Source organism: Scaptodrosophila lebanonensis, unplaced genomic scaffold (genome assembly GCF_003285725.1).
Source record: "Scaptodrosophila lebanonensis strain 11010-0011.00,11010-0021.00 unplaced genomic scaffold, SlebRS2 tig00000024-arrow-pilon, whole genome shotgun sequence".
NCBI classification, from domain to species: Eukaryota; Metazoa; Arthropoda; class Insecta; order Diptera; family Drosophilidae; genus Scaptodrosophila; species Scaptodrosophila lebanonensis.
Window position 1 is genome coordinate 4,570,878 of NW_022060538.1, and position 23,830 is coordinate 4,594,707.

Sequence of the window (23,830 nt, forward strand, 5' to 3'; positions counted from 1 at the left end):
TCATCGTCTTCGTCCCGTTGCTGCTTAATGTCAACTTTTGGCGTTTTGTCTTAGTTGGTTGGTTGGTTGGTTGGTTTGCTGGCTTGATGGTTAGTTGGTTCGCTGGTTTGTTGGGCTGGCAGCTACATAAAAAATTGAATTTATTATGAAATTGTGAGTGTGTTTTCTTTGTGCATTTTAGTGCTTGCCACGCAGATTTCGCACTGATAACTCTTGCCAACTCAATTCGTAATGCATCTTTCTGCGGCTACAGCTAGTACTGCTATTGCTGGTCGTCCACTTGGCCACTGGAGCGAATTTATTTTTGCATTTTCTGACACGTTAACAAAAACTAAGCAACCAAAGTGTGCGCATTTTTGAACTTCGTGTTGCCTCAATGCGAAATTTCATTAAAGTTGAGCGCCATTTGCGAAATTGCAGCGTCACACGCTTTTCCAATGGCGCGTACCAAGCACTTCCGCTGAGGCATGGCTCTTGCTGGACCCCATATTCCGTGTGTGGTTACTGACCAACACTCTGCCAGTTGGCTCATTACTCTAGCCCGTTGCAGTTTATGCTCGCTGCATGTTTATAATGTGGCTGCACATTTGGTTTTTAATAATTTTAGATTTTGATGCCAAGCTCAAACCGAGAGAAAGTGTATAGGGAACGTGTTCGTGTGCATAGTATATACCCACTATATGCATGCATATCAGCGCATCCATCAGCGTTGCTGTGGTTTTTGAATGTGGAGACTGGGTCCGTTGCTTTCCAGTGAGCACATAGTGTACCTTAATATATAAATTTTTGCTTTTATGCACATTCCGATCCTTATGAAATACACTCGCTGTATGTGCACACACTACTCTGTTTGTTTGATCGTTTATTTGTTTCCTGTGTGGGTGTACACTACACAATATTTTACACCACTTCTAGTTATAAATTTTACAAATAAATATAATAAATTTAAACCTTAGTATGTTTAACTTCAGTAAGAACACATTTGAAGATGCTTCGAAAAGGATTAAATATAACCGGAAAAATGTTTTGCAATTGATATTTATTCGTTGAGCTCAGTTATTGTAACGACAACACGTAAAAATTATTTTGTACTGCCATTCGATGGTGCACTTTGCAATGAGGAATCTTTTACGACCAAAAATTCCATGCAAGACCATCGTGGTTGGCCAACTGATGGTTTCAGGCAGTTGCTCTATGTGCTCTATAAGGCTTCATTATCATTAATATTACCAGTTTCAAATATTTGAAGAATTATATTCTATCGTTGATTCGATCGAATATGTTGTCAGTGTACTTATGTGCTCTGTTGTTGCTGGTACTGCTGACGCTTTTGTGGGCCTCTGTTTAGTTTAATGATGTTGTTTTCTTCATGCTTCTATTTCGGTTTATTTATGCTTTTATGTGTGCCATTGTTTGTTTACCATGCACATTGCATTATATAACTTCCGTTCCTAAAATCAACATGTGGCATGGGTCTGGCTGTGGCTTCTGGCCATGCGATGCCTGACTGAAAGTCCCGTTCAGTCAATGCGCGTGCACAAACATTTTGTATAGCATACCGCTAGGCGATAGTTGCGGCGTCGCTGCCATTATTGAGTTGTGCTCCAAAAGCCATTCACTGTGCATATTTTGAGTTGCCACACATTCGCACAAATATAAATATATATAAATACATCTATATGTATATATTTATGTGGTAAAAAGTCAGGCATGTGTGTGCGAGTGAGTATTTGAGCAAAATAAATGAATATGTTTAGTTTAGTCGTCGAGTCGAGTCGAGGCGAGTTTTTGGTGCCATTCAAAATTACTTCATGCTGTGCAGAAGCAGAAGCAGTATCAGCAACAACACCAACAGCAAGGGCAGCCACAAAAAATTTCGTATTCATAATTTAATTAAATTAACATTTTGTTGAATTACTTATATGAATGTGGCATGAAACATAAATACAGCACCCCACATATGGTTCAAGGGATTTGTGTTTTAGCCCGTAAGCACTTTCATATTAAATTCCGTTCAAGGTTTGTGCACTCAAATGGTGTAAATTTTTAGCCACCTGCAAATTATTACTGAAGAACATTTGGGAGAATGCGATTTTTGAAGAGCAGCAGACCATGATGTGTGCAACCAAATTAAATTAACTTTGACCGACTTCTTGGGAAAGCACGAATCCTCTTTTGCGTCAATTTGGTGGCGAACAAAATTTGTTTTCCCCATACGAATACGCCTCCACAAAAATTCGAAAAAATTAATCTCTTATTTCTTTTTTTTTATTTTCTGTTGATATTTTTGTTAAATAATTTGAATAAAATCTTATAATATTCATTCGCATGCCTTATCCTTCTATAAGCATTTGCTTTGTAAGATTTATTTCTCTCACCCTACTCAGTGCTTTATAATTATTATTTATTTGATTAGAAGCATCATTGGCCTTCTTTAAGATACTTATATGCAAACAATCAGAGAAAAAGTAAAAAGAACAAGAATATTTATTTCTATTCTAGATTGGTGCGAATGTAAAAATTGTATGACTTTATGCACATGCTATTAATTTTTTTAATAATTGTATTTTAATAAATAAAAAAATGTATTTCATGGAGTTGGGAGATTTTAAGATTTGAGCCCACTCTACTATACCATTCCTTTCTAGTTTTTTATTTCTTTACCATGAACGAACTCCAATAAGCTTCAATTTGTTATTCTCTGATACCATCATTTGTAGTCATATTTATTTGTTGCATTTCTATTTTTTAAGATAGACCCACAAATTAAAATCTGGCAAATTAAGGCTGATGGTTGATTGCGAGTCACAGATTCTATAGTTTAAGTTTTCATGTAAAAAAAAATAATACATTTTCGTTTTCATCTTTACATAGCACAGAGTCCGACAGTGATTTCCCATTCCCAATGCTACTGCCGTTGATGATGCTACTTGGTGAATTCACTTGAGAATTTTTCTACATATACTTGAACATAAAATGTTGTGGCAAAATTTATTGTAACCTTGCCGCAAAAGACAAAAAAGGAAAAAAAAATTCGTGCTAAATAACAAAGGCAATGCTCACATTTGTTTACCTTCAGAATTTTTGTTCGCCACACCTACATACTCGTACATATATACACCACTCACCTGCCTCCATGATGGGCGGGCAGGCACGCACACACACACTCACATGGACTTATACTGTTGGATACTTATACATGAACAGACTAGCAGCTTTGTCACTTGTAGCAATTTGAAGTTTACAGGGTCACTGGGGACATGGCGAACATAAAAGACAGAGGAAAAACTTAAAGACAATGGCTGGGAAACGTTACAAAAACCTAATCTACTCAACAACTTATTTCGGTTAGTCCTGCTGAGGAGGGGCAGAGGGCGGTAAGATGGTTCGGGTGTATGTGTGTGTGTGTGTGTGTGTGTATGAGTGTGTTTGGTTATTGTCTTGGGCATCGCTGACAGTCTTCGATTCGAAGACGACAAGCGACAAGTTTGCCAATAAAACCAATACAGGCGACACACTTAAGTATGAACAAATAACAAACTAAATAAAAAGCAAAAGATACCAGTTCTGGGTGTTGCAGTATGAGCGTAGGGTGGAGCGGGGCGGGGTGGGGCTGGGCAGAGCAATGCGGCGTGAATCGGCTGGAGATGCGCAACAATACCAACAACTACAACAGCAGAAGCAGCAGCGGTGTTAGCAACAAAATGAAAATCAGCTTTTGCTTTGCATGCAAAAATTGTTACTTAATTTTTGGTGGGTTGTGTTTTTTTCGTTTTATTTTTGCCGTGGCCCTTAATATTTTAGTTGTTGCTGTTGTAGTTGTTGTTAGCTTTTTATTTTTGCATACAGCGTCAAAGTTTTGGCCACTTGAAAATGTGAAGAAGATAAAAATAATGGAAAAGTTTCATTCGTTTTTTGTTGACGCATACTTACAATAAGAACATAATACAGGGTAGAGTCGAGGTATATACTTGTAGAGTATATTTTTCTCGAACTGGGTAATATGCCACGTTTGGTTTTGCCTTCATTGCAGTGGCAGTGGCAGAGGCAGAGGCGACAGCTGCTGCGACTTAAGGTGGCAGCTACTTAAAATGAAACTTAAGCTTAAGCTGACTGCATTGTTGCAAGAATGCGTGTGATCGAATGAGGGTTTTGCTATTCTAGCAACAAGGCCACTTGTATTTACTGTTAAATAAGCTGCTCTTCACAAATTTGATTAAATAATTTTTAAAACGAGCATTTGCTCACATGGTCACATGTTATATGGGCTCCTTAGCCGTCAAAGGGCCATGCGGTCTTGAACTTTTCAGTTAATTGCGGGAGTTATAGAAAATCACTAATAGCGGGGAAAGGGGTGCATCAGAGAATCTGGATATCAAGTTTGGTTATTCTTATTATTATTTTTGAGGTCCTTGCACTCATACAGACAGATGGACGGACGACTCGTCTTGTTAAGAATATATATACTTTATATATTATACTTTATTACTTTATTTAGTGTAAAACAACACTTATTAAAAATGTAGCGTTGTTATATATGTATAATTAAACGTTATATAAATAACTTAAATCGGGGAAACGGATAATGTAATTGGCATTGCATTAGCGGAAAACCCAAAGTAGAGGGAAAGATTTAATGTAAGTAAATGCAATAACAATGGCAAACACTACAGTGCAGGCACTCGCGGCCCCAGACAGCTCTATTAGCAGATGGAGAAATAGTAACCGTCGAAGTGTTTGTCAGCACACGACACCTCAAGTGCCGGCGTCCAAGTGAAGCGGCACTAAATAAACTGTAAGTTATGCAGCGGCACAGGCGCAGACACGTGCCCATGCCCATCCCATATCCACGAAAACCCACGCCCACGTTTACGCCCAAGCAGTGGCAGAGGTTCTCGTAATGTTAACGGTAACTGTGGCTGTAACGGTAACGGCATATTCATATGCGTCGGCAGGTACTCAGACACAATGCCTGAAAATCCAGGCACAGATAGCACCAGCAACTGCCTGTAACTGTTTGTCGGTGTATATACATTTGTATGTGCATGTGGGTGTGTGATAATCCCAGGCGTGCGTGTTGGCAAGTTGCGGGCGTAAAAGGCAGCGCTAGTGTTGCAAATCCTTTTTGCCAACAATGCAAATGCATTCGCATATGTGTGTGGGTGTGTGGGTAGGTGTGTGCATCTGCAATAGCAACTAATCAGCTTTTTCAGTGAGGTGTTAATGCCACGAAAATGCCTTTAGCTTCATCTGCCTAGCTCTGCCTTACTGCCTGGGAAACTTTTTATTTCTTTGCCTACTTTTGGGAGTCAGACTAACTCGCTTCCCTCCACGCTTTACCCAACACTGCACTTTGCCAGCCCTGCTTCAAGCTCCTGTCTTCCCAATCGTCCACCCACTCGCCGACTCGACGGTGTGATTTATTTACCGTTGAAATTATCTTGTTTTGCGGTTTGATGCATCGCATTGCCAAAGTAACTTTATTTTGCACTCGAAACCTTTTTGCAGAGCGCATAGCGGCGCTAAAAATTTACGTTCAGTGCGGCGGTTTTTGTGCTCTTTTTTTTTTTGTTTTTTTGTTACTTTCGTGTGGCTGTTGCTAACTTTTAACTAACGTTGACTTGAGTGAAAATTGACTTTAGAGCCAGAGCATTGCGTCAAGCTAAAAGGCTGCGGGGCTCTGTGGCTGTGGCTCTATGGGGCTGTAGGGTGGGTCTATGTAGGCGTTTTTTGAGCACATAAAACTTTTTTGTTAGACAATCAATATTTGCGACTATGTGGGTGTGTAGATTGCGCTCAACTCTGTTGTCTGTATATCTAGCTGGGAGTGCATGCTGCCTTCAGGCTCAAGCGGGTGAGAAGGCAAAATCCTTAAACTCATGCACTAGTTCTTGGCACAACTTTTTAGTTTAATTGCCAACATCGAATTGTGTACATTTTTAAGTAAGAGTTAATATTTAAGAGTGGCTTGTGGCTTTTGACCTAAGTCTAGCTCATTTTACACTTGAATTTCAAGTTTCCCCGTCTCTCTATTCCGGCCAGGCTATATACCTGAGTGCTGAGCAAACACGAAGAACGCGCCTTTTGATGTTGGTGGTTTTGTTTTTGAGTTTTCAGGCAACATTTTTGGTTATTTGCTATGATTGAATACAGGATACGCTGAAATCACTTCGGCGACTTATACTCTATAAGGCTAAAAGTCGATCTTTATCGATCTAATGAAAGCAAAATATCTCTTACTAAAGGGTGTCTATTTTGTTATTATTTACAAGCAAGAAGGTTAACTTAAAAAGTTTCAAAAAAAAACAAAATGAAACCAACACGTAATTTAAAGAAATGCGAGAAACGAAATTGACAATATGAATAAACCCATATCTTCTCCCCTTTTTTATAAACTACATTATATATACTCTTAGAAACGTAATATAATACAAGTATATCCATAGTGGTTCCTTATAGGGATAGAAACCAATATTAAAGCACAAAACTACATGCCTGACTCACACATTTGCATAGACGGAAAGCGGAACGGCTATTGGAAAAGTTGTGGGTCAAACTCGGCAACTTTTTCAACTTTCGGAAGGCGGTGTGTGTGTGTGGGAGAGCTAAAGAGGGTGTGTGTGTATATCATGCTTATATCGCTTACACAATTATAATAATCCCAGCCGTGTATTATGTGACCAACAAATAGTTAAAGTTTGTTGCTGTCGCCAACATCGAACAATGGCACAAAGTGTACAAATTATAACAAACTATTGAAATGTTTTAAGGCAAATGATGCCATTAAGTGATTTATGATCTGAAATGTTTACGTGTGTATGTGTCCTTTACTCTCAACGCGAATGTATAAAAAAATGTTTATCTGCTATAGTACATACTCGTATTCGTACAGTATACGGAAGAAAACATCAATTTAATCTTTTAGAACGAATGAGCGCGTACCTCTGAAAGCTTGAATGAGAACTAAACAGTCATTTCGCCACTTCAAACTGACCAATGACCATTTAATTGCAAAAAAGAAACCATTTTTTCATCATACGTATTTAAACAGTATGAGACGATTATTTATAGCATTACGATTTTGAATATATTTATCCAAAAATGTATAGTAAACAGTGATAAATTTGAAAGAGCAATACGGCATGACACGTTTAACAGTAGAATAATTCCCAGACCTTCCGTTTTAATCATATCTCTGGACAGGGAAACAATTTAACTGTCTTACAGCTTAACAGTGTTACAGTTTAATTGTATTACAGCATTAAAGTTAAACATCGTTGCATCATCACAGCCTAAAATGTTTGAAAAGAGATGCTTGAATCCAAAAAATGTAAGAATTAAAGTATGCCGTGGAATGTAGAGCGGAATACAAATTTCGTGAACCATAACTTTAATTTGTATAGGTTAAAATATATTAGGTTTTTGCAGGCTGTAGTTCTCGGGACCAATATGGCTATTGGCTTTAAAGTCATGTAGTGTATATTTTATATTTTCGTTCTAATTTCTTGAGGTATATTTGGCCAATTGAATTTTTTTGGTGGCTAATTTTTTATTTTTATCCAAAGCTTTTTGTCTATTTTCCGGTGCGTTAAATACTTTTGTCGTAATTTATTTGAAAATGGGATATAAATTATGAACTAACTAAAAAAAAATATAATAGCAAGAGCAATTAAAACAACAACGGCTTATAGCAGCCATAGACTGTAATTTTAATTTAAACAAGCAGACGCCGGTTAGAGACAGATAAATATAGCTGATTATTTTCGTTGTTGTACAACTTCGACCATAATTGCAAGTTGAGGGTTTGTGTTGTTTTTTGGTTGTTTTGTATTGTTGTAGCTGTCATTATAAATTGCAACTATGCTGAACGGAAATAGGCAACTGTGTGCATGTTTATAAATGCACATGTGTGTGTGCGTGTGTGTGACTTGGCTTGTTATAATGAGGTGACAACGGAAGCTCTGCATTCCTAGCTAGGCAGCTTTGACTTGCTTTTAGTCCACCATTATTTGGCACTTCATATATTAATTTATAGCTAAAATAAACAACAAATTTAATTATCAAGCTGTCCTTTGGAATTTGAAATAATTTGTATACTCAACGAAATCCAATTTGGGCCGTTAAATATAAAATCTGAATTACAGCAAAAATCAATCACATGCGTCCAACAACAATTTCGTATTTTAATAGCATTCCTCATTGGCGTAGTAGCAGCAATGCCAAGTAAACGGATTAAATTGAGTTACATAAACAAAACAGTGTGACAATGTCGTCAACCCTGTTGGTAGCAATCATTGAGTTGGTCCGTAGATTGGCGCCGCATTAACCGAAATTCAATAATGTCAATTCCACAGCGCAAACTAATTACAATTTGCATTGCTCTGTGGCTCTATTCATGCATACAAGCGTAATATTACAACATACATAATTATAATGACCGTCACGCTATTCCACCTGCTGTCCAAAGTTGAATTACCAAATTGCCGATTTATGTAGAGTGTTATATAGTGGGAATAATCATGTGTATTAATTTGGATTTCATGCAAATCGAGCTGTGGATATACCTCAATATACAATGGCGGTAATTAAGCCTGCAAACCTAAAGTTCACTTTTTTTTCAAAGCCATCATTTAATTTTGGAACAAATATAATCATAGATTGGAGAATTTGTATTAAATTGTTGACTTTAGACGTTCTCGTTAGTTATCTTGCTTTGGCGCCTAATTCATAATAAATTGAAACCACCATTGAATTGAGTGAATTGATTGGAATTGAGTTGATAGTTATTACCTTTATATTTTAGGAAATGGATACTATCTTGATGCCCCTTTCTTATTTTTTTGAATATTTTACAAAAGATATTAAGATTTATAAATTTGTGCACGAATATCAAGCTTTTCTTATGGTCTAATAAACTTAATCAATTAAATGCGTTTTATAATATAAAGCCTGTAAACTTCATATTTAATATTCTAATAACTCGAACTTTAATATTTAAGCTCCATATACTATATTACAATGAAATTCATGTAAGGAGATAAGAATAGGAATAGAACATGAAAAAGAGATCAATATACTAAGCAAATTAATTCTTGAAAACTCCTAAAATGTCAGAAATGTGTTTATTATATGAATTATTCGTCTACGTTAGCATTTTATGTTACCCGGACCATAATAATTAGTTGTATTACCACAACTAAAATAATATGTATGTTACTTTCTTCATACCAACGGCCAATATCGTCAGAAATAAGCAGCAGAAGGTATATTACAAGTAATAAACAGTGGCGTTAAAGCATGTTCAATTATCCACATCTTAATGTAAAGAGAATAGCTTAATGCATGTTATGTTTTTTACACCATAGCCAATTAGTTAAAGAAATTAATAGGCTTATGATGGTATATGTTCATTGTATTTTTTGTGTGTTTGCTACATATGTACATATTATGTACAAATATGTTAAAAATAGTTTTTTATTCCAATGGTATTATTGAATTATGTTAGAAATAATAAAAAAGGGTGTTTTTCCATTCAAAGTTAATTAGCTGTAATGATTTCCAATAATTTTATTGGCCCTTTTCAAAGTATTGACAAAAGTGTTCATCATTCATAAAAACATGTTGGCCTTTTTGTTTGTGAAACCATTATTAAATATTTAGTCATGTTTGCTTAATTTTTTGCGTTGTTTGCTAATTGCACACAGTTGTTTAATACATGCATTATATGCAACTAGTTTATATTATAATTGAGTAGTGGATGTAATGATTTACAATTTAACAAAAAATCAAATTGTTAGCTGTGTCGGACACAGTGAAGAGCTAAAATTTACTTAGTCAATGAGCAACTGGATTTGTAAACTGCAAAAAAGGCCAATCACTGCAGAATGACTAAATATGGTGGGGGGCTGGATATGCCACCCAATTGTTCACACGCACACACACACATACATATGCACATGCATTACTACGAGTATACATGGGTTTATCTGCCTTTTTTTTATTGGTATAAATATTTCAAAAGCACTCGTCGGCTGCGCAGACAAACAAAAAATGGCTGTCTGTGTGTGTATACAAGTATGAACATACATATCTGCACGTGCCATTGTGTGGCGAATTGTGTTTTGCCACTGGTCTGCCCACTGATGTGATTTTATTTTAAATTGTTAAGCAAAGCGGATGTAACTCATTCACTTAGTAACAAAATCAGAAGCCATGTTGTTGCTGTCCTTCGGCAGACACACACAAACCCTCACAATCATGCACACACCAATACACAGTTAGCTACTAAATTGAAGTGTGCCTTCCGCATTGCATTATGGTTGTTAGTGCCTGCCTTGTTGTTGGTCTGTTACTGTTGGTGTTGCCCACTTTCTGATTGACTTACGTGCGCCTCGTTGTCGTTTTCGGTTTGCCTTTGTAAATTTTCCTAGTTTTTACGTGCAACGGAAATGCATTTTCCCAGTCACGTTCGCTGTCTGACCAGACGCGTGTGCAGACATGCCAGCGCTTGCTGTTTTTTCCACCTTGGGCAGTATCTGCAGGTAGAGAGTGTTTGTACAGCGACTAGCGGCGACAGAACGACCGCCCACTGCTTTTATTTTGGCCAAATCTATAGCGCTTAGCGTTAAAATTTATTAGGCTGTCCGTGATTTGTGAGTGCGGCCTCCCAATTTTTTTTCTGCGTTTTTTTGTGGGCTAGAAATTAAAGTGCTGGTGTTCTGTAATTAATGCAGAAAATGGCACGTGGGCTGCTAATTTTATGCCATGCGGCATACTCTCTAAGCCGAAGAGACTGCGGTGTGAAATTGAAATTCAATATGTTTTCAATTTGCCATCTTTGTTGACAACTTAAAGGAGAGCTGGCGCAAAATGTATTAAAGGCAATCGCAAAAGCTGTAAAACAAATAAAAATAAAATGAAATTATGCCAATAAATGAATTATAAAGCGTGCGCACACACGCACTTGAGTTCGCAAGCTCTCGCACACACTGGGCGTATACGCAACGCTAGTCAAAGCGAACGCAAAACGGCGACAATGCCTAAGTGGCATGTAAATGTAAATGTTGCACAGAAGCGGATGCTTCGATTTGCATGCGTGTATGGGTCTATGTGTGTGTCGCCATGATTATTATATTGCTACTGACATGTAGGTTTGTGTCTCTGTGTGCGTTATGATAATGTTAACAGCCAAGCTTCTAAAATTTTATTAGCAGCGGCTTATGGAACTTTGAAAATAATAACAAAAGCATCACAGCGGCAACTTCTGTCGGCGCAAGCAACAACATTTTTCTTCTTGTATTAGAGAGTGATACGTGAGTTATCGTGATGTTGATAATGTATAGAATTTAAATATTCGCTACATAATTGTGTTCGAAAGAATATTTTATATAAGTAGAACACCTTTTTAGAATATTTTTTATAGAGATTACATAATTAAAAATGTATTTACAAAAAAACACATAAGTATAATTTAAAAAAGCTTAATGCCATGGGTCAAAAGTTTCTCAGAGTTATATTTAAGCTTTTGGCTGTTTTAATAATTTATTTCAAGAAACACTAATGGCAGAGTTAAGGAACTAAAGACATTAATAAATAGAAAATGAATAAAGTGTTGTGTGCAGTAAATAAACCGATTATTAGGGACCAGCTAATAAGAGTATGAGATAATGCCCCAAGTTGTTAAATTAAGCATCGGAAAATAATAAAATGCCTTTTGAAGTGCATCCGAAACTAATGTTTGATAATTATGGTAGCATTTTGAAAAGCTTTTAGAACTTGCTGATGGGGAACAAAGGAAAAAAATCGTTTAAAAATCTTTGAGATTTGTAATCGCTCGGGTGTGAGATGAAAATTAAATAAAATGAATAATATTGAAAGCAGAACTAATGAAGTTAATTGTTGGGAGAATATCTCTAAGAAAAGTTTTCAATATTTATTAAGGAACTGCCTCCTTTAACTTCGATTCTATCAGCTATTCATATTTTCGGTTTTTAGCACAACATTATTGACCGAAAGAGCAGTAGCTCTCACATTGTTCCTTTATCGAAATTTGAAAACAAAAAATTGATGTATGCCTTTTTTTGTCATATTTTTTATATCATTGCTTTGTAGCATTGTATATAGAGAGAGCCCTTTATTTGGGGTTTTTGTGGATCTATCGAGAATAGGAAAAACTTGTATCTGTATTGGGAATAAGGAGCGTGAAGTTGTTTTCCATGAAAATGTATTTATTTTCATGATCCCGATTTACATGACAGCGTTTCTGGTCACGCGCCAACATATTTTTTGAGAGCTCACTGCAGCTGTCTCTATTTTTCATTGTTACTCTCTCGATGTCCCCTTTCCCGATGCCTGCCATTTTCGCATAAAGAATATTGGGGAAATTACTTTCTTTGCAGTCGGAACAACTGAGCGTGAAGCGTGTGGTGCTCAGTGGTGGGGAACGGGTGGTTAGCGGCGAGAGGCCTGTCAGGGAACACTCATTTCGAAATTGTTGCGTATTATCGTAAAATTTTACGCACACTCACACTCACACACACTCAACCCATACACACACACATGCATTGTCCAAGGACGTGCGCACACATTCAAATGGCGAACGAGGCAATATTTTTTTCCTGCCTTTGTTTTGTTTTGCGTTTTGTGGCGGCGTCGGCATTTTTTGTTAGACATTTTCATTTGTATTTTGTGTTTCTTTTCCGTGGCGCTTCTGCACCACACATGTGAGCACGTGTAGGTGCATGGATGTATGGGTGTTTGTCTGTAGTTTAAAATATTTACAAAATATGTTGAGCTCGAAAAGCAACAAAATGCGCAAGCAACACATTTGTTTATGACGTCATTTTTATGAACTGCTGCCGCTGCGTTTTCATTGTGGGCCACGTATTATATGTTTAATGCGTGAATAATTCAGTTTAATTTATTAAAGTGTGCTCGCAGATACTCGCATGTAGAAATATACAAGTATATATGTATGTACGTACATTAATTCGAATAGTCCACGTGACATTGCCGTAAACTATGAGCTGGCTTTGATGTGCAACTTGGGCCAGACGAGTGATTGAACATCATAAATATTAATCATCAAAATGCGCCTAAGCTTGATGGCGTATAGATCCCCAAAACTAATTTGAATGATTTCCATTACGAATTGATGACTTTGGAGTGGAGTAGCGGCAATGGAGATACAAAATTCTTTTAATGATGTTTACCCAGTTTCCATTTGACATCGCCCTCGTTGTCGCTCATATTGCTTTCTTCATTTCGATTGACTAGAATCTTTCACTATGCCCCACGGAGTACTTTGGCTGATGACATTATCGCTACAATACAAAAGGTTTTTGCTGTCGTTGTCGTTGCTGTTGCCGTTGCCGTTGCCATTACCGTCGTCGCCGCTGTGCCACTTCATTTTTGCTTTTCTAAAGTTTTTGTAAGCGAAACAACACGAGTCGCAATTCAAACTCAGTCTCAGATTCAGACTCGAAACAGACTCAAAGTCAAGCTATAGCCGAGCAATGCGACAACTCAAATAAAACCACCAACAAATGTGCACGAGCGTGTGTGTGTTTGGGCCTTGTCTAAATGACTGCCAGTTTAATTTTTCACCTTTTTTTGCACTACTTTTCCAGCTTTGATATTATAACAAAAAGAGGCAAGAAGCAAGCAGAATATTTCATTAATTTGATTGAACATGAAGGCAAACCCCAACCCGGAAAAAAATGTCAGCAGAAATGAGGCAAAAGAATTTAATTTCATATTTGCCGTTTGATTCGGCCAGCAACTGGATATAATTTGGAAATTAAAAATCAGATCAGCTCGTCTTCCAGCTTAGTGTTCCTAAGCGCTATAACTTTTTTTGCGACATATAGTTTCTTGTCTATAAGGGGTACGTAGACATCAACAGATCTCGGATTAGGGCAGTTGTGGCCCAATAGGTTGATCCCGCAGAATTTTCCCTGCCACTCATATGGCAACCCAAAGGTGGGTTCACATTTCTTGGTAATCTTTTTGTTCATTACACAAATGGTACCATCATGATTATCGGTGCCATTTTTGCTGTGTAGAATTTCTTTGCAAGAATTCGTAGCTATCAATGGCACATCCTTTGTTTTCGTAAACGTTTTTTGTCTATTTAAGCTCCAGATAATCACTTTGTGTGGTGCATTGATAGCTTGCCAGCAAATTGGTGGTCGTTGCTCATACATATGATCCATACTCGATGTAAGATGCAACAAAGTGAGATGTTCCTCATCCAGTGAGTAGCCCGGGGCAGTGGTTGCATCGTTCACCGCATACAGAGATCCGTCTTGGAGCTTGACCTGCAATTGGTCCAATGGCACATTGACTATACAAGTGACGACTGTCAGCACCAAGGTAGGGCTGACTATGATACCGCTGCACAGTTCCTTGTGTCCAATCACTAGTCGAGCCACATACTGTTCCAATAGAATCGGTTTGTTCGCTAGCACATGGCCTAATGCGGTACGAGCCGCCATTGATGTATTATAGCTCGACGTGTGATTTCTCGGCCTGTTGAGGTGGCGATGCTGGCTAGCCAGGTGAGGTCGATGAAAGCCAAAGTGTGGTCTCCAGTCGCCTATCTTATAGCGCATGCGAACGACTTTTTTGCCACTCTCGCCATCTTGGGCGAGTAGCGCAATCAGCACGACGAGGAGCAACAACTTTATACCAGACTTTGATGAGAACATGTCGAGGCTGGGATTTGAACTGAGACTAAAATATTTCCACAAGCGTTAAAAATTAATGTAGCAATCAATAAAAAACAAATAGTGGCTTTTCGCCACACTTCGAAATCTACTTCACGGAAAAAATATAATTATAATTCTAAATAGAAGTGCGATTCGAATAAAGTGGACAAAGTCCAAAGCAAATTGGACTTGTGGATTGCTTATCCAACTGAAAAATTTTAGTCTAAAAATATTTTGAGTAATCGAAATCTGTGATCGCAATTTCGCATCTCCAGAGCATTTAATAATCTAATCCAGCTATTTAGCATTCGGCTTGTACTGACATCTAGAATGAAATGCCGATTGACGATCTAAAACATTTATTTGACATGCATCCAGTATCTAAAGAAAACAATTTGAGTAAAATAAATCGGTTTAAACCAAACGCATGTGTATGTTCGAATTTTTAAAAGGTACTCTTGAATTTGTGGAACGTACTCGTATCTCGTAATTAATCTGAAGTCAGCTGGAGATAATATGCTTTGTTAAATTATATCATCCTCTATATGTATATTTTTTATCACGGCGATCTTCTTATTCATATAGTCCTTTATATTGTATACGCTGGCATATAAGTCGACTCCGATGTCTTTCGGACAATTGTGACCCAAGACGTTGACGCCACAGATCATACCATTGAAGACGAGCGGATTGCCAAAGGTATTCTGGCATTTCCTCGGTAGCCTAGAGTTGTGGGCACATAAAGTATTACTTCCTAAATTTTGATTGGTGTCCTTTATGATGCGCCGGCACTCGTCCAGCGACAGAACCTTTGACTCCACGTTGTACACTTCACGTTTGTTGCGCAGGTAGGTGGGCAGTTCGACATTAGTTCTCGGTGGCAATTTGTTGGTGCAGAGCTGCGTTGCCTGCCCTTTGAAGTTTTGTACTTCCTCCTTGAGGTCCAACAGTGCCAATAATGAATCTTCTTCCCTCACAATCACGTCATTCCCGTTGTGGGGGTGCGCCTCAATCACATGATTTTCTGATGTCTTGACCGTTATATGCGAGTTAACTTGAATCAGACATGTAGTTGCAGTCAACACAATCTTTGGCGTAATCAAGGTACCCATGCACAGGAATTTGTTATTGTGATAGATACGCACGAGCAGCTCGTTCAGCATTGGTTGCGGTCCTTTGCCTATTATTTGTATCCTGGGCTCTGTCACCATGCCTGTTTTGCCTGCATCCATGAGAGAATATTCTTTATAATTGGGGGCTTTGCGTCGTTTGTAGTCCAACTGCGTATTGGGATTGTGTTGCGGCTTATAGTCGCTCAGCATATAGCGATGGTAGTGCACTCCGGCCTCGGCCACGTGTAGACTCAGTAGCATTGGCAAAGCAAGCAGAAACAGCAGGTGCAGAGCTGACATTTTGCTGGTAGACTGCCAGCAATCTGATGGCTTATACCCTAGTTTGAATTTCTCTCGATTCGCTTTGCTTATTGGATACGCTGCTGCGTTAATTGCAACCATAATGTAAGTAAGCCTGTGCCCTATTATAGCTTCAATTGAATATTTGTTATACACTACGATAAAAGAAATTAAGTATTGGAAACTCGTAGTCTTTGAGTATGCTTTGACCAATTGAGGTGCAATTGACGACGGGGCTTAAGTCCTAAGAATGGTTGAAACTCATTGCAGAATCTCGAATTTATTTCAAATCTCTTAACATTCGCGGTTGTATATCAAGTAGCTAGCGTGGTTAAATGATTAAGAAGTCGCTCTTATTATTTTTGTGGTTGTTAACCTTTTATCTGCAACTTTGTGAAATTCGATAGTTAGATATTTCTGTTCCGATCATGATTCATTCGTCTGTCAATGAAAGCCTTCCAGCTAGTCATTAAATAAAAATTAATTTTAAGGGCTGCTTGTTGATGGTTCATTTAAGATAACTGGTGACGACTTTTAAATATTTTCTTCTTTATTTATTTATCGACAAAAAGAACTGTAGATTGGGGAAAAAAATCCAAACTATAACGGAACTTATACTAGGTAAAACTAAAGAAACACCAAGCCTATTGAAATAACAAAAATGTCTAATAGCGAATCCGACTCGGTGGGGGGATTTTATTTGCCAAACGGCCAGCTATCAAATCAATCAACCAAATTTTAAATTTATTTCAATGTTTTTGCATATCTTGTCTTTAATTAAAATTACTATTCCATTTCCATAGCATGCTTTATTGGTTATTGGCTATAGTTTTATAGTTATGGAGTAGCCGTAAATTGGTTGTCGAACATCGGACCGTCCTTCGTATCATTGAAAGGCCAAGTGTCGGTAAAGGCGCGTAACAGATCCGTGGCTATTTGCACATATTTGATTGTGTGACGAATGCCGTAGTAAACGTCCATAGTCTGACGACCTTCTGCCAGATCGCAATGTTCGCCGTAGATGTTGATCGCAGCAAGTTCGTTGTTAATAATCAGTGGATCACCCGGTCGGGTGCTGCAGGCCACCTTGCCGTTGTTGGGTTTGTTGGAGGTACAGAAAAATTCGGACCCAAACGGCATGTTATGTGGGCGTAACGATTCATAGAAGTTCTTGCAAAGTTCCATATCCACTACTTTGCTGGGGAAGAGTGTGATTTCGTATTCAGCTGGATCGAGGAAGGCCATTTGCACGGAATCGCCCGGCTTCGGAATCTGTCGGTAGAGACCGATGAAGCGATATTTTTGTTTGGGCAGTTTCTTTTCCAATGCGACCAGCGCAATGTCGTGAGTCGTCATATTGGTCTTTGTGGCAGGCATATAGAAGGCGATGACCTGCGAAGGTTTCGTGCTGATGGCACTGCCGATTTCCAGGCCAGTGCGTACCGTCATATATCGCGCCTTGAACGCGTATGTTGGATCGCTTTCTGTGGGGAGAAAACAACGTGAGGATGTGATGATCATGCGCCGTGAAATTAGAGCGCCAGCGCATATGACAGAGCCCTTATACAGGATGTGCACGTAGAAGCTTTTATGGACGTTCGGATCGAACGGCTCCAGCCCACGTTTTTTGATCTTTACGTCACGCTGTTCTAGTTCCTCTCGATTGTAGTTTACGTGTTTGCTTGATTTGTGCGCTCGATTGTAGTAGGTCGGACGATGGTAGTTTTCTTCATATTTCTTTACCCACATGCCGGATGCGCAGTGTAGGCCCAGCAGTAGGAGCAGCAGCAGTTGCAGGTTGGCCATGTTGCTGCAATCTCTCATTATGAATGTAAACTGAGTATGCGGACGTTTCGTGGTTGATGTTTTTTCTATTCGCCTTGCCCAGCATGACGAATTCCATTACAAAAGTAACGCTAGGGGATAAGCATATTAGACACACAATCGAGCGACATAGCGGGCATTGGGGATGGACTGGACATAGACAACTGAAATGGAAACTCTTTGTTTGGCCGGTACAAAGCAGAGAGAGAGCGCAGGGACAGCCACTCGGCGACGTCAGTCGTATTAATTAAAAACTTTTGATGGATGCACGGTCACTGCATCCCCTTCCTAATATACATTTCATTGCCATAAGCCATTGCAAGTGTTGCTTGAAAGCATTTTGGCATTGTTTTTGAATTTGCATTTTTTTGCAGCACACTTCGCCCAAAGCCCTCTGGGTGATGTATTGACCCGAGCCGCATTGGTGCATATATCACAGATTGAAGTTGAATATTGAATTAAAAGCTGAGCACTAGCTGTCATTGAGCAGCAGCCGTTGATGGTAGACAGCTCAGACAACAACGTTGTGCCTGTGCTCGCTCCCACACAGATGCGTCATGAAAAGGATGACGGTAATAGGAAAAAAGAGAAACGTGCTGCGAAGGACATAGATAATTAATTTACTTTGATAAAAGTTGGTCTACCGGGTGGACCCGCAAAAAGCACCGCCAACCACAAAGAGATGAAGTTTGCCGCTCATCTGGCGGGCGGAAATTGAAGTGCTTGGCTGTTGGAAGTTGATTTTTACAATCTGCATCCGACAGTCTCTGAAGTCGACCGAAGGCTTTAAGCCTTCAAACGCTGGATGAGCTTAGATGTAAAGCAACCTTCTCAGCTTGCACATCAATTATTTAAAATATGTTACACTTGGCGCATAACCCAGCCTGACAACGCGTCTGACATGTGTTTACAATGCTGCCCAAAGTCAGTCGTTCCGTAATTGCTGGTCATTATGTTTATGGGCCGACGCACACGAGATTCACGCACCTGACTTTTCAGCGCTGGGTAGATCGAGGTGTACGAAAGGAGTAAAGGATGTGCGTATTCATTGCGTTTGCTTATGTGCACGTGTACAAAAGGAAAAACGAAAACAAAAAGGCAATGCTGACGACAGCCCTGGGTCATTTATTATTAGCTGTAAAATGTGTAGTATATGATGCTCAGTGTCAAATTTTACAATCTGGGTGGACAGAATTATTTATCTTTGTTAAATTTGGTGTGGAAGTTTCCGGCGGAAATTCAGCATTTAAATTTTACATATCTGCAATAGGATAGTCGAGATTTAAAAAATGGTCGATTTCTTTTGCATACATGTTTTACTCTATGCTGAATCTGAGTGGAAAATCTACCTATTTCGTAAATTAAAACTTTTCTAACTAAATAATATAATAAGTTTTTGGTTATATTAGAATCAGTATAGGCAAATTTTGGAGGAAGTTATAGCCATAAATGTAATCTGGGCCCAATCTGGGCTTTAGCTCTTCCACTTCTTTTCTGTTCAGGAATCTACAAGCAGAGGGCTTAAGTTTCCTTGATTTGTATTATATAGAAAACAATATATGGACGCTTTCGGAGCCCTTTGTACGTTCTCTCTATCTTTCCTTAATAAATGCTCTATAGTAAGTATTCATTATTATTTAGTTCGTTATAAAAACGCAACGTTCGTCTATTTTGTTGGTGTTTACAGTAGCGTTCCTTTTTTTTGTTCATATTTAAATTAAACTTTTAACGCTAAAATAACAAAAGACATCTATAATTTGGCAGAGTAGCCCAATTGGTATTAAGGAGCCCGCAATTGCTTGATGTAGAGTCTCGTGTATACACATTTTCGTGCAAATATTTAAATATTTCATGTTGCAGATTTCCACACCAATTATTTATTAAATATTTTGTACAAATAAATGCTCTCTCTAATTCTTAAATGTATTAATTGAAGCTATCGAAAGGATAAATCAAAAGCTAGGCTTTAATTTGGTCCAATAGGATTGGCAAAGATGAATTATATTTATGTGTTAATTTAAATAGCAACATTTATCAAGCTAATCATTTTTAGTTGAATTTGAATTTATTTTGATTTCCCAATGCATTGGGTATCCAATTTCACATTTGAAAAGCATGAGTAAAGAAATAAATTTCATTTTTGAATGACAATAATTCGTATCTCAAGCAGCTTCCTGAAGCGTTTAAAACAAAAGCTATTTCTTTTAAATTAATTATTAAAAGCACTTTATATTAATATTAATATTTTAATAGCCATTGTTTACCGAGAGACTGTCCCACTTGCTGTTGACACTGAGCTATATTCGTGAGCCTGCTTTGTGGCCATTGTGATATAATCTTTTTTGCGAAATGACGCGGCACCAAAGGAGTAATACTGTATACACAGGAGTATAAGGTTTATAACACATTTATTAATAGTAGGAAATCAGTCATCTTTTACCTATGGCTTAAAGAATGTTTCTTGTAATTGAAAATACGGCATTTTCTCTTGATTTATCGCCATTTTTCATATTTGTGAAATAAGCGCGCTGAGCTCGCCAAGCTGCTGTTAAAGCAGCGCCTGCAAATTAAATGTCACTCATGTGCCGCGTGGGGCAAGGCTGGAGAGGCAAGCGGGGGGCCACTGCCTCATGTTGCCTCTGCAGCTCATTATGCAGCATGACGCAATCAAAAACACACAAGCATGGCGAATCTTTGCGCTTGTGTAGGTGTGCTTATGTGAAACGATGTGTGTGTGAACGGTAGCTTATATCAATTTACATGCATTTTGATAGGGCTGTGGCGTTGTATGGAGTGGGCCAGCAGTGGCCATATTAAATCATCGCTCGCTTCCTCTAATGGCAAATTCAATTTTCATATCAAGCTGGAGAACACTTTAAAAGGATGAAGGTGGGGGCAGCAGCAATGGCAATGGCAAGAGCATGAGCTCAGCTTAAATGCAATCAAAGCGTTGCCCAGTTCGGGTGCATTGCAGGTTCGCTCAAGGGTCAGTTGTTGCGCGGAGGTAGCTGCTGTTTCTGTGCATTTGTCTTAAGTTGTTCGGACATGAATAAGACGCTCAGCTGGAGGCAGTAGAAGCAGTAGATGGAGAAGGAGGAGGAGGAGGAGGGAAAACGTAAGCGGAATCTTCTTTGATTGCAACGCCAGGCGCTGTTGTTGTCCTGGCTGGCGCTGTCTTCTAGTCAAGCACAGTTCGTTGCACATTTGAACATGCCCTCAGAAAATATATGCAAATTTTTGCTGCAGCAAACATACCAACGCCCCCTCGCACACATACAAGTATATAGAGAAAAGCTGCTCCTTTTGTTGCTGCACATTTCCTGCGCTTGTTCGCCTCTCTCTCTGTCTGTTGCTCCTTTTTCTGCTCTTTCAACATATTTGTATAAATTTTCGATTTTCTGCTTCAATAGTCTGTAGTCTGCTCGCTCGCTCGCTCACTCGCTCTTCTTCACTTCACTTTGTTTATTTCTCAAGAATTCAATATTTTTTCAAACTATTTCTGTTGTTTTTCTATGCTTTGTTTCTACCCTGCTCTATATATTATAGCTAAAGGATTGCGCTTTGTGTATGTCATGCACGCACACATGTACCTTCACACCCCCCTGCCACCCACACTATTGACTTGAGTGTGTTGTCGTTGTCTCTTCTACATTTGAACGCTAAGATTATTTTTTGCCCTTTTCGTTGTCTCCTTCGCCTTTGCGCACCTTCTTTAAAGTTTCCAAGTCCTTTGTTATGTTGCATACAACATTTGCAATTTGACTTGGCCGGGCATTCTGTAAACACAAATCAGACATCCTGTGTAGTATACGTAATGAGCAGCAGGGCATGCTGGCCGGCTCATAACTACTAGCTCAGTGGGTCAGTGGGGGGACTGTGCAATAATAAAAAAGCTTAAATTTACATTTAATATGCATGCATGCTCATTAAATTTTATTGCTGTAGCGAACTTCTAAGCATCGCATGCCAGAAAGTGGTACAGACGGTGGAGGAGGAGAGAGGCGTTGCGCTTAAACGTTGCCATTGCCTGGTTCCTTTTGCCACTTAATGGCTAATTAGCAGTATAATTTACACCTTAATGACTATAGCAATGCCCAGGCTGCTCTTTAAGTGTAGCAACAACAAATTCAACAACAAGAGCCAGCCAGGCAAAGTCTCATCTAGCCGGTCGGGCAACAAGCCACACAGTCCCTGCTTGTTTTTTTTTTGCTGTTGTATGTACTGCGAAATCTTGGCCCCTTTTATTCAACACTTAATGCATACTCCAGGTTTTCTGCTCTATTCCTTGTTTTCTTTTTCTAACGCGCGTTTTGTTTTATGTACAAATCAGCGTCCATTAATAAAGACGCCTAGAGCAATGTTACGCATACGCCGCGTTGCACGCTTTGCATTAATCACAGCCACATATGTATGAATGTGTTTGTATGTGCGTATAAATGTATGAGTGCGTGGGCTAAAGTCGCACGAGGTGCCGTGTTAATTTTACCCGCAAATGCCTTTTTAGGATGAAAATTTATGTATTTCATTTTAGACACTTTGATTTATCGCTGGCCCTTAAATGAGGTTACGCATTTGTATTACGTTTGGCTTTAATGCTGCGTGGCAGGAATTCCTGTTTAATCTCAAGTTGTTGATTGCTATGTGATGGAATACAAACCATATTGTATATATTTTATTTTCCAATAGCAAGCATTCAATATTCAGTCCAATCGAGCTAGACTTTAATGCATACATTACCTTGAACTTAGGAACTAAAAAAAGAGATTTATTATTTTGATTTGAATACTTAAAGTAAACTCACGTCACACCGTTTTATAATAAAAAATTCATTTTGGAGTTTCCTTCTGATGACACAAGACTGTGAACAGAACATGACTTGTCAAGTTGGGTGATATAGTGACATAGCTTTTTGTATTACAAATGTTATTTAATTTTATTGACTTTAATTGCGATATTTGTAATCATTATCTATTTGGTAAATAATAAATTGCATTTAATCGGAAGCTATGTGGGGTGACGAGAATATAAATGTGTTACAGTCTTTGTTAGTTATTTAAATTACGGGAATGGGTACGATTATTTGTGTAAACTTAATGATAACGACTGCACCATAGAAATTCCTTATCGGCGTGGCAAAGAAGTGCTCTTGTTTAGTAAATAATGTTGTTCTTTGTTGTCTGTATTAAGCTAAGCGTTGCTCTAAGCTTGAAATATTGAAATATCTGATCAGCTTATTACAATATGTTGGGTAAAAAATGTTTATGGCACAATACTTACTAAGGCAGGTCTTACGCGCCCTGTGGCTTACTACTATTTTAGATTACAAATAAATCACTTCCTCCTTTTATTTTGTATGTGTATCTATAATTTATTTAAATACACACTGGCAAGTAAATAAAATATAACATTTTTGTTGCTCTTCCCCAATTGAATGATTGACTTGAATGCGAGTCACGCAAGGTATTGTGTGTATCTATGTACATTATCTGCGTGTGTGTGTGCATGCATATTGAATGAATTTTGGGGAAAATGTCATATTTCATATGCTCTACGAGTACAATGCACACCTGGCACTTGCTGGCGCAGCAGTTGGCAACGCAATTTGCAAATTGCCGCAAATTGTAAAGCATCTTACAAGCTTTCAATTGCGCCATGCATAGATACATATTGGCATTCCAATTCAATAAGTTGAGAAAATTGGGTGAGTGATGAGTACCGAGTTCTCGCTGAATAAAGCCTGATAATGGGACTGTCTGCAGTCACCCATCATGTTACCAATTCAAAATGCAGCTTTCCATGCACCAAGTTAGCCAAGTTATGCCTTTTTGTGAAACACTTTTAGCTGAAGGATCAATTGGCAAGGCTGTAAAAGGCGCTCGAAACAAA

General features: G+C 38.4%; 3 protein-coding genes across 3 annotated transcripts; all 3 read right to left on the bottom strand.

The window, feature by feature from the left end:
- Positions 1–13,731: 13,731 nt before the first annotated feature.
- Positions 13,732–14,708, bottom strand: LOC115621946. Its single transcript, XM_030515793.1, has one exon. It carries the CDS (start codon positions 14,706–14,708, stop codon positions 13,806–13,808), a length of 903 nt encoding a protein of 300 aa, XP_030371653.1. The 3' UTR covers positions 13,732–13,805.
- A 393-nt stretch (positions 14,709–15,101) lies between these two features.
- On the bottom strand, positions 15,102–16,113 carry LOC115621557. Its single transcript, XM_030515230.1, has one exon. The coding sequence runs from the start codon at positions 16,079–16,081 to the stop codon at positions 15,233–15,235; it is 849 nt and encodes a 282-aa protein (XP_030371090.1). The 5' UTR covers positions 16,082–16,113; the 3' UTR covers positions 15,102–15,232.
- A 743-nt stretch (positions 16,114–16,856) lies between these two features.
- LOC115621496 lies at positions 16,857–17,937 on the bottom strand. The gene has a single exon (XM_030515164.1). The coding sequence runs from the start codon at positions 17,924–17,926 to the stop codon at positions 16,958–16,960; it is 969 nt and encodes a 322-aa protein (XP_030371024.1). The 5' UTR covers positions 17,927–17,937; the 3' UTR covers positions 16,857–16,957.
- Between the last annotated feature and the right edge of the window lie 5,893 nt (positions 17,938–23,830).

Excerpts from the sequence above, each read along its gene's own strand:
- LOC115621496 (XM_030515164.1), bottom strand. The coding sequence starts at position 17,926 with ATGGCCAACCTGCAACTGCTGCTGCTCCTACTGCTGGGCCTACACTGC.
- LOC115621557 (XM_030515230.1), bottom strand. The coding sequence starts at position 16,081 with ATGCTACTGAGTCTACACGTGGCCGAGGCCGGAGTGCACTACCATCGC.
- LOC115621946 (XM_030515793.1), bottom strand. The coding sequence starts at position 14,708 with ATGTTCTCATCAAAGTCTGGTATAAAGTTGTTGCTCCTCGTCGTGCTG.